The 15,172-nt window shown below is 30.5% G+C and overlaps 3 protein-coding genes and 1 long non-coding RNA gene across 5 annotated transcripts in view; 1 reads left to right on the top strand and 3 right to left on the bottom strand.

The window, feature by feature from the left end:
* LOC112906389 overlaps positions 1 to 15,172 on the top strand; it is a 21,435-nt gene that overhangs the window by 3,346 nt on the left and 2,917 nt on the right. The gene's annotated exons all lie outside the window — the stretch shown is intronic.
* On the bottom strand, positions 4,810 to 9,025 carry LOC108733582 (leucine-rich repeat-containing protein 40). The gene is made up of 11 exons (XM_018464787.1): positions 8,543 to 9,025; positions 8,300 to 8,487; positions 8,047 to 8,250; positions 7,861 to 7,984; positions 7,562 to 7,731; positions 7,365 to 7,507; positions 7,088 to 7,294; positions 6,893 to 7,036; positions 6,652 to 6,840; positions 5,656 to 5,841; positions 4,810 to 5,575 (listed from the first exon to the last, which is right to left on the bottom strand). Exons 1-11 carry the CDS (start codon positions 8,700 to 8,702, stop codon positions 5,467 to 5,469), a joined length of 1,824 nt encoding a protein of 607 aa, XP_018320289.1. The 5' UTR covers positions 8,703 to 9,025; the 3' UTR covers positions 4,810 to 5,466.
* On the bottom strand, positions 10,138 to 11,689 carry LOC108733583 (sin3 histone deacetylase corepressor complex component SDS3). The gene is made up of 3 exons (XM_018464789.2): positions 10,756 to 11,689; positions 10,431 to 10,639; positions 10,138 to 10,338 (listed from the first exon to the last, which is right to left on the bottom strand). Exons 1-3 carry the CDS (start codon positions 11,405 to 11,407, stop codon positions 10,246 to 10,248), a joined length of 954 nt encoding a protein of 317 aa, XP_018320291.1. The 5' UTR covers positions 11,408 to 11,689; the 3' UTR covers positions 10,138 to 10,245.
* The window catches only part of LOC108733581 (kelch-like protein 26), a 4,234-nt gene continuing 1,389 nt past the window's right edge, over positions 12,328 to 15,172 (bottom strand). The window contains exons 2-3 of one of the 2 annotated variants that reach the window (XM_018464785.2): positions 13,774 to 14,459; positions 12,328 to 13,583 (exon numbers count right to left, since the gene is read on the bottom strand). In XM_018464785.2, coding sequence (XP_018320287.1) covers positions 12,398 to 13,583; positions 13,774 to 14,426 — 1,839 coding nt within the window. In that variant the 5' untranslated portion in view covers positions 14,427 to 14,459 and the 3' untranslated portion in view covers positions 12,328 to 12,397. The remainder of the gene's footprint in view (positions 13,584 to 13,773; positions 14,460 to 15,172) is intronic. The other variant, XM_018464786.2, reaches the window with a different exon arrangement.

The following is a 15,172-nucleotide window of genomic DNA, read 5'->3' as shown; positions in this document are numbered from 1 at the left end:
ATTAAATTATTTTCTTTATAAATGGTCGTAAACCATTTAGATATATTATGTACATTTTGATATAATTTCAATATTTCTCACTAAAAAACATGAATCTATTACTAGCCAGGGTACCCGGGCTTCTTTCAGGGAGTTGATATAAGATTGTGTGATAGTTGGAATAAATGGATAGACTGTAAAATGTAGGAGGTACATAGGTACAAAAAAGGCTTCGAATAGTCCACAATGTTCTAGAACATTCCACAACATTCCAGAATGTTTCGGGATGTTCCCGAACGTTGGAACCCACGAAGGATCTTGCTTAACATACCCTACCAAATGCTTTTGAATGCTCTCGGATGTTCTAGAAATTTCTACGACGAGAAAATGAAAAACGAAAATTTACCTAAATATTAAAGCGATATTTACAATTTATCCCACTAGCCCGTTGCTTCATAATTGAAAATAATAGAAATTACAATTTGGACCCAAACTTGTAAAAATAAAACCCCAGCAAAAATAAATTTATTAGGTATTTTAGTTGATATTACAAATTTAATTGTAATAATTAAGAAACTTAAAATAATTTAATAATGTCAAAATTGAGATTATTACACGTTATCTAATAAATTCTATTATTTCTACATCAAATTCAGTCATTTACAATGGAAAATTGTAATATTTGCATTTAGTTTTCCGTGTATGGTGCGTCAGTTTTTTTTTTTTTTCAAAGGTGGTCGATTATTTTAATGTTGTAGTGGCCACTATTTATAATATAGGTGGTTGCTGTTTGGTAAATATCAATTACTGATTATCAAATTGTTACAACTGCAGCAACCAAAAGATTTTAAAATGTTTCCCGGATTATTTCTATTAACATTATGAACTACCCTTTGCTTTTATCTATTGCATTATTTTTGCAATTAACTGTAGGAATTTATAAAATTGCATGGTCGTAAGAAATTTCGTAACATCGTCGCGATTTATACGTACCTATTTAAATTTTATTACCTACCTTGAAACAATCAATTTTGCTAACATTGCCACTAACATAAGGTTGCGCTAAATCGTAAAGTTTTAATTATGTCTATACATATCCTTTAGATTTAGTTACACGGAAGGCGGAAAGGCTTTGTGACATAGATATACGTACATATTTGGTTCTATTTCATCATCTGTTAACAATTGCTTTCCATCTTTAAGTCCTTCGATTCTTCATAACATTAAAATCATAAGGTCGTCGGTCCTAAGACTGGTTGGACACGTACCTCCACTCCTTCCTATCCTGAGCTAATCTTCTTATTTCCCTAAAACTAGAGCATCCCACATCCTTATCTATTTGCGAACAGTAATCTAATCTAGATCTACCTCTACTACTCTTAACTCCTGCTTCTGCCTCTAATATGTCTCTGACTAGACCTTCATATCTGAGAAAGTATCCTAACAACCTATCTCGACTATTTTTTATTAACTTCCATAGAGCCCATGTTTCGCACCGGTACAACGCCGCGCCCCGGATATACACTTTTAACAATCTTTTCAGAATTTCTAAATTAATCGTTCGCAAACATAGAAGTGACTTCTTTTTATTGAAGGCGACTCGATCCTGCGCTATCCTCTACTTTATTCGTGAAGATTTTAGAATCACAAACTCGTTTTCGTTTAACATTCTTCTCTGCTATTTCCAAAATTTAAAATAAAAATGAGAAATAGATTTCGATAAGTACTTTCAATTAAAACTATTCGAGTATTATATTGTATTTTGGAATGTCTACCTACCTATAATATCGTATATGCTACAAAAGTAAATATTAATATTTAATGCTAATAATTTTATCGTTAATTTTAGAAAAATTTCGGTACTTTTTCATAAACAAATACCAATAGTGCTTTGTAGCAGTTATATAAAGTGCTTATTAATTACTAACGCTATTAACCTTTGTAACTGTAAATATTATATAATAATTACAATGGAAGTGGGGGATTGTTAGAATGTTAGGCATATTTTTGAGTTGTTTGCGAAACAAAAACTAAAACAAAATTAACTAAATAAAGGAACAAATGAATTCTTTGAAGATATGGCTTCTTATCTCATTCCTTTCGCCATTTTTATGTATTTAGATATTTAATGACAATTAAATTTAGTGAATAGGTACAAAAATCGTCTGAACATGAATAAATATTTACCTTATTAAATTAACCGTAACAGGATTGTACTCAATTGTTTCAAATAGTACCCAAAACTAGGGCGGTCTTTGGGGGTGACGAGATTCACAACCGCCCGGGGCCTCGCACACGCGCTAAATGTAGAAGAATATTAGGTACTAATAATAAGACATCAATGCATCTTAGTTTATCATGATTAATATTTTGTTATCTTTTTGTTTATTAATTTTTGTTAATTTTCGATAAGCAATTTCAAAATTTATTTATTAATAACTGCATTTCTTGATAAGAATTATTATTAAAACTAATTCCACAAAGATAACGGCCTTTAACGATCTCTCGCCTGGAGTCTCGCAATGGCCAAAACGGCCCCTGTTCACAACTTTTTCGGTATCTATATAAAAGCAAATGATGTTATTATATATGTATACGATAGCGAAACATTTTAAAATTACATGAACATACACTTGCCTTGTTTATAGTCATTTAATGTAATAGTTTAAATAAGTTAATATTTTTTTCGGACACGTTAATAGACGATATGCAAGTTTCAATTGCATCTAAGTATTATATTTAGCATTAAATATTAAAACTAACTTAAATCGAAATTATTTTCATCAAATGTACACAAACAGAAAATTATTTTCTGTTGACCTTGTCTATTTTAACCTCCGCATGACTTGTTTTGCACTGTTTAAAAGACTTATTAATCGTTCAAACAAATGTAAACTTCATAAAACTAAAAATAAACCTTTCAATAAAACGATCTTGCAGGTATATTCATATCATATTGCAAAAATTTAATTCACAAAAAAAGCGTTTTTCACACACGCAGTAATCGCATTTTAATGAATACACACTTTGAAACTGTTTTTAGCAAGTAATTGTTACACTTCTTCATTGACTTACTTACTTAGACTACACTTATTCTAGAACAATATCGTCGTATAAAATATCAGGCAATTTTCTTTGTTTTGTATGATTAATAATTCAGATTTCGAAATAATGCTTACGTAGGTCATAGATACATATATGTAAATTGAAAATGACATGTCAGCATTCTGCGTAAGATAAAAAAGAGTGCGGAAGCTCCAGAGATGTGATTTACTTGAAATACTCGCATTTAAAATGCAAATGCAAAATAAAAAATATTTTTATCTCACATTTGAAAACTTTTTTGAGAAAAGCATTTTGTATTTTATTTAAAATACTTTTCCAAACGTATTTTCTATTTGTAAAATGCAAAATACATTTTTGCCGATAAAATTTTTGCTGGTATCACCCATCATATTCATATGATATGATGAATGAAAGTTGGTTACATTGGCCATTGAAGGTATTAAAAGCTGAAAACGGGGATAAAGAGACACCTCATGAATACCTTCTTGTTCTTTAACTGAAAAGAGCCCAAAAAATGCTAAACTCCTTATGGATCGATATTGTTTTTCCGGTTCAATATCATGGTCCATGGAATCCAAATTGATATCAGCACCTTCAAATCACCACTTAGCGTACCTTTAGCAAGAAACTAGGAAATTCTATGAATTACGACAAAAAAGCCCGCAAAAAATGCATATAATCTAAAATTCTTAGAAAACGATTCGAAAAACTTCACTTTCTCCTATTACAATGTGTAAAAGATCGGAAACAAAATGGGTTTGTAAATATTTTGATTTCAAAATTATTTATGTTGATTTTAAATCAATAAAATTATTTGCAACCCTATTTTGGNCTTAAAACGGTTGACAAAGGCAAATAAGGAAGCATATAGAAGAATTATTTGTTGATAAACTGAAGAACCTATAACATAAATATAGAAAAACTATATCTCAATCACTTCAAACAGAAAAGTAGAATCACACTCAATCTTCGTAGCTGGTGATATAATGCAAACACCACTAAGTACTAGTCTAGAAAAATTCCAATATTAAAAAAAATGAGAATATGCCTGCAAGGTTTTCTTAAAAAATATTTTATACTTAAGTGAATGTAGAAAGTTAAGTAGTAAAAAAGTATTTTGAAAATACGTACTTTGCATTTAGCATTTAACATACAAAAGGGAAATCTATTTTGTATTTTATATTTGAAATAAGGAATCAAAAAAACATTTGCATTTTGTACTTAAATACTTTTAAAAAACCATTTTTCACATCTCTCTGAAGCTCACAAATGCGTGAATTCGTGACTAAGACCAACGTCATAATGTGTAATACAGGTGAAGTTTTCGCGTGAAAAAGTTCGAGCCGTTACATACAAGCATTTCGTGAGTATTGTGTCTATATGGCCGTAAGTAATATCAATGTCTTCACGTTAGAGAAATTGAAAAACATACAAAAAGTTTTTGTGACCCTGTCTATATAACAGAAATGTTTCGAGTAAAACTATTACTCGCGTCTCACGAAGCGGTCCGGGTTCGATTCTAAGCTGGTGCAATACCATCTTCTATTTATTTACGTTGACTACAATAAGTGACAACTGGTTGAATTTCGACCACGGGCAGTATGCGTTATCTTAATATTTGTTGTTACTAAATTATACCACAAATAAATATGTACTATTCAAACCCTCTCAATAATATCATGAGAGTTCTCTTTTTTTTTATATTACTTTTTATCTGTTAAATAAAACGAGTGCAAGCTGGTAAATTTATTACAAAAGATGAAGATGTCTGAAAAGCTCCTTTATTTATTAAATACAAATATTATACAGATCAGACACTTATAATGAGCAAAACAGTGTTTTTAACAAATTTATTGGTACAGGTGGAATAAAATATAAAAAACACAACAAAAAATCACTAACCCAAACAGTTACTACCCTTCTGGTAATTTTCAGGTACAAAATAATGTATTACACGTGTCAAATTCTAAGCAATGCAATATACATAAAGCAAACAGAAATCAATAGCTATTTGATACAATATCAATGTCAATATAGTGCAGGTACTAACAAAGGAACATAAATCAATTCAACTAAACCTATAATCTTTTTTAATTAATCTTTAATAATTAGCTGAAAATAATATTTAATGTTTGTATATCTTTAATCTACTTTTTTTTAAATCTACGAATGCTTCAAGCATTCAATTTCTATGAGTTTTCTTAAAAACAAAATTGTAACTGTATCTTACTTTTTATAATTTCTTCAATTTGAAGCACTTTAACCAATAATACTAAATACAGTGCACAAACTTTCTTAAATCTGCATGTGAGACAAATATTTATTTAATTTCTTGAAAAAAATATGTCATATTATGGCATTATATGAAGACTAGCGATACTTTCTATGTTTTATGGCAAAGTACTTTACATTGTGCATTATCTAATTACTCGGTATCCTATCTCTTAGATAAGAAAGAATGGTCTCTGTTCCTTGTTCCAGAATAGCATATCTAGGTATCCGAAAGCTATTCCCTTTCAACTCCAAACTCCTTTAAAACAAAGCAACAAAGAATACATACAGTAGACCTCAAAAAACAAAAAGATTTCAAGTCGATAAATGTAAAATTACCGAAGTTGTTTTAAATTTCCAAGTTCCGGGGGAACGTAATTGATACTGTTGTTCGACAAATTCAATGTTGCGAGCCGTTTCAGCTTGCCAAGACCTTCCACGTTTATTTCTGTAATACTGTTACTGTCTGCCAAAAGTATCTCTAAATTTTCCATATCATAAACACAATCCGGCAATTTGGAAAATCTGCAAAACAGAACGAAATTTGTTTATTATTTGAACTACTTATAGGTAAAGTACTACTCGATATGCGAAAACGTACAAATTTTAGGATAAAAATGGACGGTTTAGTTAGTAAATTAAAAACTTATAAAGGGAACTCAAATACGCAGAAATATATACTAATTATTTTGGATATGTTCATATGTTAAATTTTTAATTATTAGTTAAATCTAATATACCAGAAAAGGAAAAAATAAATTGATTAATACAATAACACTCTGTAGTATAAACATCGCATAAAGGAAACCACGCATAATGTGAATGACATATTAATTATGTTAGGTCAAGTACACCGGCACAAGCCGAAACGAATGTCTCCAAAATATTTGGTATTTCCCCAGTCGTATTAGCTGAACAAAAAGATGTTTTATTCGCGTATTCACTTTAGTACATAGTTCGTTTTTAAAAAACATCCTCAGAAAAAACAAAAATTTCTGTTTTCATTGGCAAAAAAATATATTTCATTACTTCTTTAAGTAGTTATTGCTGTCTTCTAGTGAGTATGTACCTACATAATAGAATTTCATATTTGTAGATATGCTTATTTTGTTAATTATGTATGTTTATTTTATTACATAATGAATATTCCTTAACGTGAACAAATTGATAATGTGAAAAACTGTCGTTTTCTTTGGTTCACAATTTAGAAAATCTATATCAGGCTTTTTCAGTTACACAAAAAAAGGCAACAAGTAGTCGCTTTCATTTTAATCCAAAAAGCTTTAATTACGTTTAGGTTTTATTCACGAAAATACTATACCTTTATTTACCTACCTGTTATTAGAAATAACCAATTCTTTCAATTCTCTCAATGTCCTTAAAGCGTTGGGTAAATCTTCAAATAAATTATTACCAAGATCAAGATATTGAAGTCTTCTACAACTTGATAAAAAGTCAGGCAAACAACTAAGCTGGTTTTTGCTTAGTTTCAATTCAGTAATGTTATTGGCGATTATCTGTAGCCTAAAAAACTATTATTTGAAGATTTTGTAAATTTGAACCATTGATTACATACCCCTCAGGGATTGTACTAAGTTTATTTACTGATAGGTCGACAACTGTAACTTCCGCCTTCTTAGCATCCAGAAAGATACTTTCAGGAACTGCTACTAAATTTTGAACCGAGACATTTAACATTCTACTGTTCCTCATAGCATACCTTACAATAAATTATTTAAAGTTACTATGACATTAGATAATTAAAAAGTACCTATCAGGAAATGTATAAATCGGAATTTTTTCAACAAAAACCTCTGCTTTACATCTAGGAGAGTTCTCTTCATCCATTTTTTCTCTCAGATGTTTCAAAATTCTAAAAGTTCCCCCCTTTATAATATCACTTCTAATTTGCTTCAATTTATTTCCTTCAATCTGTATATTCTGTAGATGTGTTAAAAGACCCAAAGTATTAGGTAAACTAAAAATAGTCAACAAATAATATTACAAATATTAAAATCCATTCAAAAAGTAGATGTAGTAAAAATTACGCTATTAAATCGTTATTAGTTAGGTCTAAACGAATTAAATGGTGAAGCATTGCAATTTCGTCAGGAAGTTTTTCAATTTTATTATCCCTTAAATCAAGAACTGCCAAATGTGGTAAGGTTTCACAAAATTCTGGGATTATTTCCTAAAATTACTTAAAAATTAAAAAATGTTAGAATAACAAAAAGAACATACAAACCTTAATATAATTATTACCAAAATATATTTCTTTGATGCTTTCACAACCGTCAAAATTTGGTAATTCTTCTATATCATTATGTTGTGCATATAAAAATTGAAGTTTTCGCATTTCCCCAAAATTTGGAAGAAACTTTAAATTGTTGTGCGTTATATCTAATTTTACAAGAGCTAAAATAGAAAATAATTATAATTAATTTTCGAGATGTACTTTGCAATGTTCAAATCCATTAATATTCACAAACTTCCTTCCAATTATTATATTATTCATGCATATTTAATTACAAAAATATGTAATACCTCTCATATTAACTATATCTGGTGGTATTTCTGTTAGTTTATTATTAGAAAAGTTTACTTCAGTTAATCGAACCATAAAACCAATACCAGAGGGTAAAGATGTTAATAAATTATTAGATAAATCCTACAATATATATATATACACTTTATAAAAGAAGAAAAACCAATTATTTGATATGAACTTACTAAAACTTGTAGCATTACTAGATTACTAATATCTTTATCAACATTTTGAAGTTCGTTATTTGAAACAGTTAAAAATTGCAACTCTGTTAATTTATAAAAGTCCTTTGGAAGCCTTTGCAGCTTATTATGACTTAAATTTAACTTTGTGAGTTTTTTTAAAACTCCTATTTCTGTTGGTAAACTGGTCAAGCAATTGTCTTGCAGCTAAATAAATTGAATCAGACTATTGAAACCAAACTTTGTACTTACTTACATTTAATACTGAAAGATCTTCAAAATTGCTTATCTGTTTTGGTAATTCTGAAATAGTATTATAACTTAAATCTAAATAGTTCAATGGTGTGAATGTCCACCACTGATTATCCTCAGAGACATCATTAATGCTGTAATCTACTGTTGTATTCTTCTCAATGTTATACATTGTAAATATCTTCTCTGGTACTACAAACAAAAATTGTAATACAGTTGTTTTAACACAATCCAAAAGACCTATTACAATGTGCCAAGCCCCTATTTGCCAAATTTAATTGGCCAGTTCTTCGAACAATTTTTACAATTCCATTTGTTATATATTTGTCATCTTCCTGTTTCGTCTGTAAATGAAACACAGGGTTGACAATTTTCCTTCTTGGTGTCAACTGCGAATGTTTTTCCATTTTTTTTTAAGTTTATATTATGAAAACAAATTGTAAATATTTACTACACAACTGTCATGCTATAACCTCTTTTGAAAACATTAATAACCTTGAAAATTATGTAACTATGACGTAATGCGTTTTTGTCGCCCTCTGTTCCGTATTTTTGAATTGGAAAAGTTTAAAAGTAAAAGCAGAAAATAGTGCAATAATAGAATAACTGGAACATTTTTGTGAACTTTATCATATGCATTATTATTTTTAATTTAATACATACTGAAAATGTGAACAGATTAATGTACACACAAAATTATACATATCATGTTACATTATATAAACTGGCATGAATTCTGATAATGTAAATAATACTGAGTGCTTGGCAGTTTGTTGTCAAACAGACAATCCTGAGAATAGAGACGATAAATCTTCAGTTATTACAATAATTTGCCGAATTTGCTATGACAGTGAAAAAGATGAACCAATAGTTTCCCCATGTTGCTGCAAGGTAAATTTTGAGAACTGATTAATCCAGTATGAACATATTAAGTTGATTTACTAGAATAATTATTTAGGGTACAGTTGCTTTTGTACACCGCAGTTGTCTTGAGACATGGTTGGCTGAGTCAAATACTACAACATGTGAGCTTTGTCACCACATTTATAGAACACAACGAACTCCAAAATATGGGGTCAAAAAAGCTATTTGGAGATGGATCAGGAAAGAAACTCCCAATTTTAATTTTAATGTGAGAGGTGTTCGAAGTGATCTTGTTGCATGTGCACTGCTTACTCCCCTTGCTATTGCCATTACATATATCTGCTTATTTAGTGCTGATTATTATAACCAGCAGCGTTTTGCACATATACCAGCAGCAAAGTGGACTTCTATTTCTTTATTGATTATGGTAGTGATTATGTTGATTGGATTCTACTTGTGGGCTCATATGGCTATTAAATATCACAGTCGAGTTTGGTATTATTGGTGGCAAAGGGAATGTGTGGTAAGAATACCAAGCGAAGAATTACGCCCTTCAATTGATCAACAGGAAAATAACGAAAATAGAAGTAACCAAATACAGCATGATGTTGAAAACCCTATTAGAGAAACTGATAATGTTTTAATAAATAATCTGGAGAGTAATGTTCCTGAACATTCTAGTAACAATGAGCCAGAAGTTGACATAAATACAAATACCCAGAATGATAGAGAAAATCAAAATGTACAGAGTAACATTCTGCAACTTATTTCAAAAGGTGAAACTTGGAAAAGAACAGATAATAAATTAAATGGTAATACAAATTGTATGTTTACAAACTGCGATAGACGTGTATCTTTTCTTATTGAAAATGTATTGCAAAAGAATTAAAAAGATTTTATGGTAAAAAAATTAAATTAGGAAAATGATGAGTTACTAGTATAATTATTTACTTGAACTAAAAGAAAAAAACAAAACACTTCCTCCTTCATAGCAAACATTTATTGTGAATTAAGGTAACAAAATAAAACTTTTGTACTTAAATATATACAGTTACTTAAATATTTGTGATATACAATGAGACGCGTTTAGGAAGCTCTTCTTTTGATAGAGAACCTTCCCCGTGCTAAACTTGCTACATAAATCCTTATTCTTGAATTGTCAGCCTTTTTGACCCAAATCTATAAAAAAGATTTGAGGATTTTTAGAGAATTTAGGCCTCAGTTTTAAGTATTTAACCATAGATTATTAATAACAAAAATTAAAAACTTACAGATTCATGTCCAATAGCAGAGATACGAGCAGGAAACTTGGCCATGTCTCTGCCTTCAATATAAACAGATTGTCCTCTGTGAAACCACCTCCTTTCATAAAGTAATTTTCCATCTGCAATTTTTGCTTCAACAAGAGGTACATCATTACCATTTGAAGATATTGCCAAGTTTTGGTTTTGCATGCCATTTGAAGTAGATGGAATTTCTCCTAAACATAACATAAATTTTTCTTATTCATGCAACTAAAAGAATAAAAACTAATTATCTCAGATTAATGTACATTCTTTTAATCTTTTTCCAGAAATAAATAAATATTAATCATACCTCTATTAATAACTTTAAGATCATTTTCTATTTCCTTTTCATCTAGTAAATGAGTTATCTGAGCTACTGGTGGTTTTCTTCTTTTTTCAGGAACTGGAACAGGGTCATTGGGCCTTCTCCTAAGTTTTCGTGTTAACACAGTTTTAACTTCCATCGAATCTCCTGTAAGTTCCAAAGAATACCTCTCAGCTTCTATAGTTTTTCTTTTATCTTCAAAATCAGATAACAGATTTTCTTTTAAGTCAATTTTTTTTTCTTCAAATTCTTTATCTGCAGCATTTCTCTCTTTGACATAATCACGTTCTACACACTCTATCATATAGTCCCTGAATATAACATTCAACCGAAGCCGTTCTTTATATTGATATTCCAGTTTTCTTACTCTCTTATTATACTCATGATGTGTACCATCTTTAAGTTGTTGTAACTTTTTCTTTAACATAGCTAGCTTATCTTGATACATCTGCTCTTTAATTTCATATGGCTCTTCATGACGACTGAGCTCAGTCTCACTTGCTTCTTCAGTATCTTCATCGCTTTCATCCTGAGGTTCATCGTTTTCCCTATCATCTTCGTCATCATATCTTTCATCATCAAATTCATAGTCTTCCTGAGCAGCACTGGAATAATAAGGTGAACCTTGGTACGACATTGTTATTCAATATTTGTAATATTATCAAGCATTTTTTGAAATTAACTGTAAAATAAAAAACTTCAACTTTATAACAACAAACAAACCGTTTTCGCCACTGACACTTGACAACATAACCTTAACGGAGGACCATTGTATATGATAGTTCATAGATACGTGATGGTCATGGTCATAGATTAAGAAATATATATACTGGTCATGGTTTTAATTAATAGTTTTTAACATAACTAGTTCTTCCCCTCCTATCAATCACTGTGAGCTCAAAACTGTTAACACCATTGCTTCGAGTGATCGAAATTTACTTTTGTGAACAATAGTATGACGTAGTGTCGGCCATCATTCTTTTCTAATTGTTGCTGTTGTCGGCCATCATTCTTTTTCAATTGTTGTCGCATTGTTACTGATGTCGGCCATTATAGTTTTATAATAGATCTGTAGATGTATAGTAATCAACGATTAAAAGTTGAATTGAAATAGGTATGCAACACATCGTACACCTCAGAATACTAACTTTCATTTACGTAATACTACTTTGCCCTGTGCTAACAGCGTTCATAATTTTTTATATATATATAATTTCAAATTTTTGTAAATAAGTGCTTGTTTATTCCGACATGTTTTTTTACTTCTCTATTACTCCCGCTGCATTTGGAACCAAATTTATGTATTTAAAAAGTAATGCTCTTTTTACCTTTACTCCATAAAACATAAAATCCATGTCAATCCAGACAATATTGACGCATTCAAATTTTCTGTATATTTGTAGTCAGGGGATTCATTTAATTATTAACTTCTCATGAATGCACTAATTTTGCTTGTACTAAATATATAACAAATGACTATAGTTTCAGTTAACGTATCCACGATTTTATATAAAATTAAGCCAGTTTTTCAATTAAAAATCAAAATGAAAAACATAATTTATTTATAAGTTATAAAAATTTAACACTGGGAAAATATGGAGCTTTATATAATATATAATTTCAACAATCATGACCTCGAGCTAGTAAAGTCAAGTACCTCGAGGTCGTCTCTGTATTTAGGTACATAGAGTGTGGCACAGGTGTGTTCCCAAACAACTTGAGGATATTTGCTTTCAGTTGTCCATACATTTTTTTCGACATCATAGCAATCTATATTTGAAATGTCACGTCTGTCGAATATATCGTCATTACTAAATCCACCAATAAAATAAATTTTGTTATCAACTATAACAATACCCGCGTGATATCTTGGCGTCGGGATTCTCGTCACAACTTCCCAACTATCCTCGAGTATATTGTAAGCGTCAATAGAATCTATTAGTATTCTAGCTCTTGTATCAGATTCCTCCATCCAACCACCACAAACATAGAGTTTATGTTTTAAACATAACATTGCATGGTCAGCTCTTGGAGTTAGCATAGGACTACATGTTCTCCAAGTGCTTGTAATGGAGTTGTAGCAATACATCGTAGAAACAACTATATCTCTGTCCATACCACCACTAACAAAAAGAAGATCTTCCTTTTCATACGTGGCTCCAGCATGTTGTGTTTTATGCTCAGGCAATGAAGGAATATTGTGCCAGCTATCCGAATGAGGATCGTAACATTCGCAAGCGCTCATCTCATTTGTAATGTCTTCTAATTCACTTACACCACCAACTGCATAGAGCTTATTTCCCACCACATTTAAAGAGAACCTACACCGTTCTATTTGCATAGGAGCCATCGTTGTCCATTTGTTATATCTAGGGCTGTATTTGAAACCAAAAGGATGAATATCTTCTTGTAAAGATTGATTAAAGCAGCCACCAACAACGTACAATTCGTTATTGAAAACGGCAGTTCCAAAGTTACACTGTTCAACATGGGGGATCGATGTCAGGTGTCTCCATTTGCGGTCACTGGAAAGACAGTACGTAATTTCGTTAGTGATACCATTCATTCCAAAACCACCAATCTTAAGTAACGCTAGTTCCATTCCGCGTGAGTTTAGAAGATTGTGAGAAGAGCCAAAACGATTTATTGCTTTCTGACGATAGGCTTCAGACAATACTAATTTGTACATCGAACGCTCGCACTCTCCACTTGAAAAAACCTTTTCCAAAATTTCTTCTAATTTCTTAGATGGAATCTCGCTGAAGTGAATTTTTCGCAGAATCCTTAATGCATAACCAAATCGAAGTTCTAATCTAAAAAAATAACAGAAAACATAATTTCGATTTCCAATAACAAAAAAAGCTTGTGTAAATTGAATAAAATATGTAACTAATATTACACACATCATTAAACAATACTATACAATTGATGACAATTTAACAGGGAACGTTTATAATTAATTGTTTCAGAAGAATACACCACAACACATATACATTCACTTACTCAGAATTATCAGAATGAAAGAACCAACAAAGAATGATATTCAAAACATCAGCTTCGGTACAATCAACTGGAAACTCGTAGGCAAGTAATGTTTCAAGTTGTTGAGGCGATAGGCGATAAAAGGCGCAAGAATTCGAAAATTCCAATAAATTTTCACTCATATAAGTATATACTTTCGTCTTTAGTTGAGACAAAGAATAATTCTCCGCAATTGTTGCGATGTCCACGCAATTATCCACATCGATCTTAGATTGCAGATAACTGGAACAAGCCTGGACAACAGTTAACATTTGGCAATGCGTTGCGGCAGCTAGGACATCCTGGACATTTTCCTGGTTCAAGGCAAGACGGGATGTATAAGCGTAATCAATTAAATAACGAATCCCTTTAGCCGTGAGTCCGTTCAGACGAATTTGCTTCTGTCGAGATTCGATCATAGGCTCAGTGAACATTGCTCGAAAGTAATCACTACATGCAGCCAGGACGGCTTTATGGGCACTAAAAAATTGCTCTTCAACTTCAAGAATTATATCCAAGAGCTGACCTTGTTCCCTGAGGGAATTTAGACCTTCCAACAAAGCACTGTGGTGAGATTGGTACTCGTATATAACAGCGTGTAACGCCTTATCGGGATTAACTTTTGTTTTAATCATTATTAAGAAACATCAAACATCTAAAACAAAGCACTAAAAAAGAATTAAAACAAAATAATCGTTTAGTGTTTTGAGTATAAATATGGTTTTTATTTTTGTGGCGTTGTTTTTTTTTTTTTTTATTTATCAAAATATAATAAAAGGGAAACAATTGACACCTAAAAATAAAATAAATAAAAGTTTAAAGCAATTAACTGGATTAGATTAAAAAGTTACGAAATTTCAATTGAATATAAAATAGAATTTATGAAAAAAACCTGCAGTCATTTTTTCAAAAAATTATTATTTTCAAAATAAAAGAAGAGAATTCTACAGTAATATTGAAAACGCTTTCACATCAAAAGCTGCTTTCTCATATACTCTTGAACAACTGGTAGAACCACCTGCATGATAACATGATAAAAGGGTTACCAGTGAAAACGACAAAAAAGCTTTTTGGTACAATTTGTTTTATACCGTAACAAAATAATTCTAAATGAAATTGCCTTTACATATTCCTCATGTGCTGAATATTGTAAAATTCTCGCTTTATACGTTGAAAATCCATAATTCAGAAAATATTTTATGAAAAAATAGCCGCTGATTACAAAAAATGGCCTAAAGTTTAAGAAAAAATTTACTTCGCTTGAAAAAGGCAATTTTATTATCATATACAATTGCAATAAATAATACTTAATAAACAAATGTTACAGTGAATATACTATAGGTAGGTTCACACAAAATTAAATACCATTAATTTAAAAATG

This window comes from Agrilus planipennis, unplaced genomic scaffold, assembly GCF_000699045.2.
Source record: "Agrilus planipennis isolate EAB-ADULT unplaced genomic scaffold, Apla_2.0 scaffold41, whole genome shotgun sequence".
NCBI lineage: Eukaryota > Metazoa > Arthropoda > Insecta > Coleoptera > Buprestidae > Agrilus > Agrilus planipennis.
The sequence above is the reverse complement of the archived record's forward strand: the minus strand, read 5'-3'. Positions and strand labels throughout refer to the sequence as shown.

Bases quoted from the DNA above. Each gene is read 5' to 3' on its own strand.
- LOC108733583 (XM_018464789.2), bottom strand. From the start codon at position 11,407: ATGTCGTACCAAGGTTCACCTTATTATTCCAGTGCTGCTCAGGAAGAC. The intron at 10,640-10,755 runs GTATGATTAATA...TGTTATGTTTAG, and splicing joins TCTTAAAGTTATTAATAGAG to GAGAAATTCCATCTACTTCA. The intron at 10,339-10,430 runs GTAAGTTTTTAA...TCTTTTTTATAG, and splicing joins CTGCTATTGGACATGAATCT to ATTTGGGTCAAAAAGGCTGA.
- LOC108733582 (XM_018464787.1), bottom strand. From the start codon at position 8,702: ATGGAAAAACATTCGCAGTTGACACCAAGAAGGAAAATTGTCAACCCT. The intron at 7,508-7,561 runs GTTTGTATGTTC...AAGTAATTTTAG, and splicing joins TTGGTAATAATTATATTAAG to GAAATAATCCCAGAATTTTG. The intron at 6,841-6,892 runs GTATGTAATCAA...ATAGTTTTTTAG, and splicing joins CTTAGTACAATCCCTGAGGG to GCTACAGATAATCGCCAATA.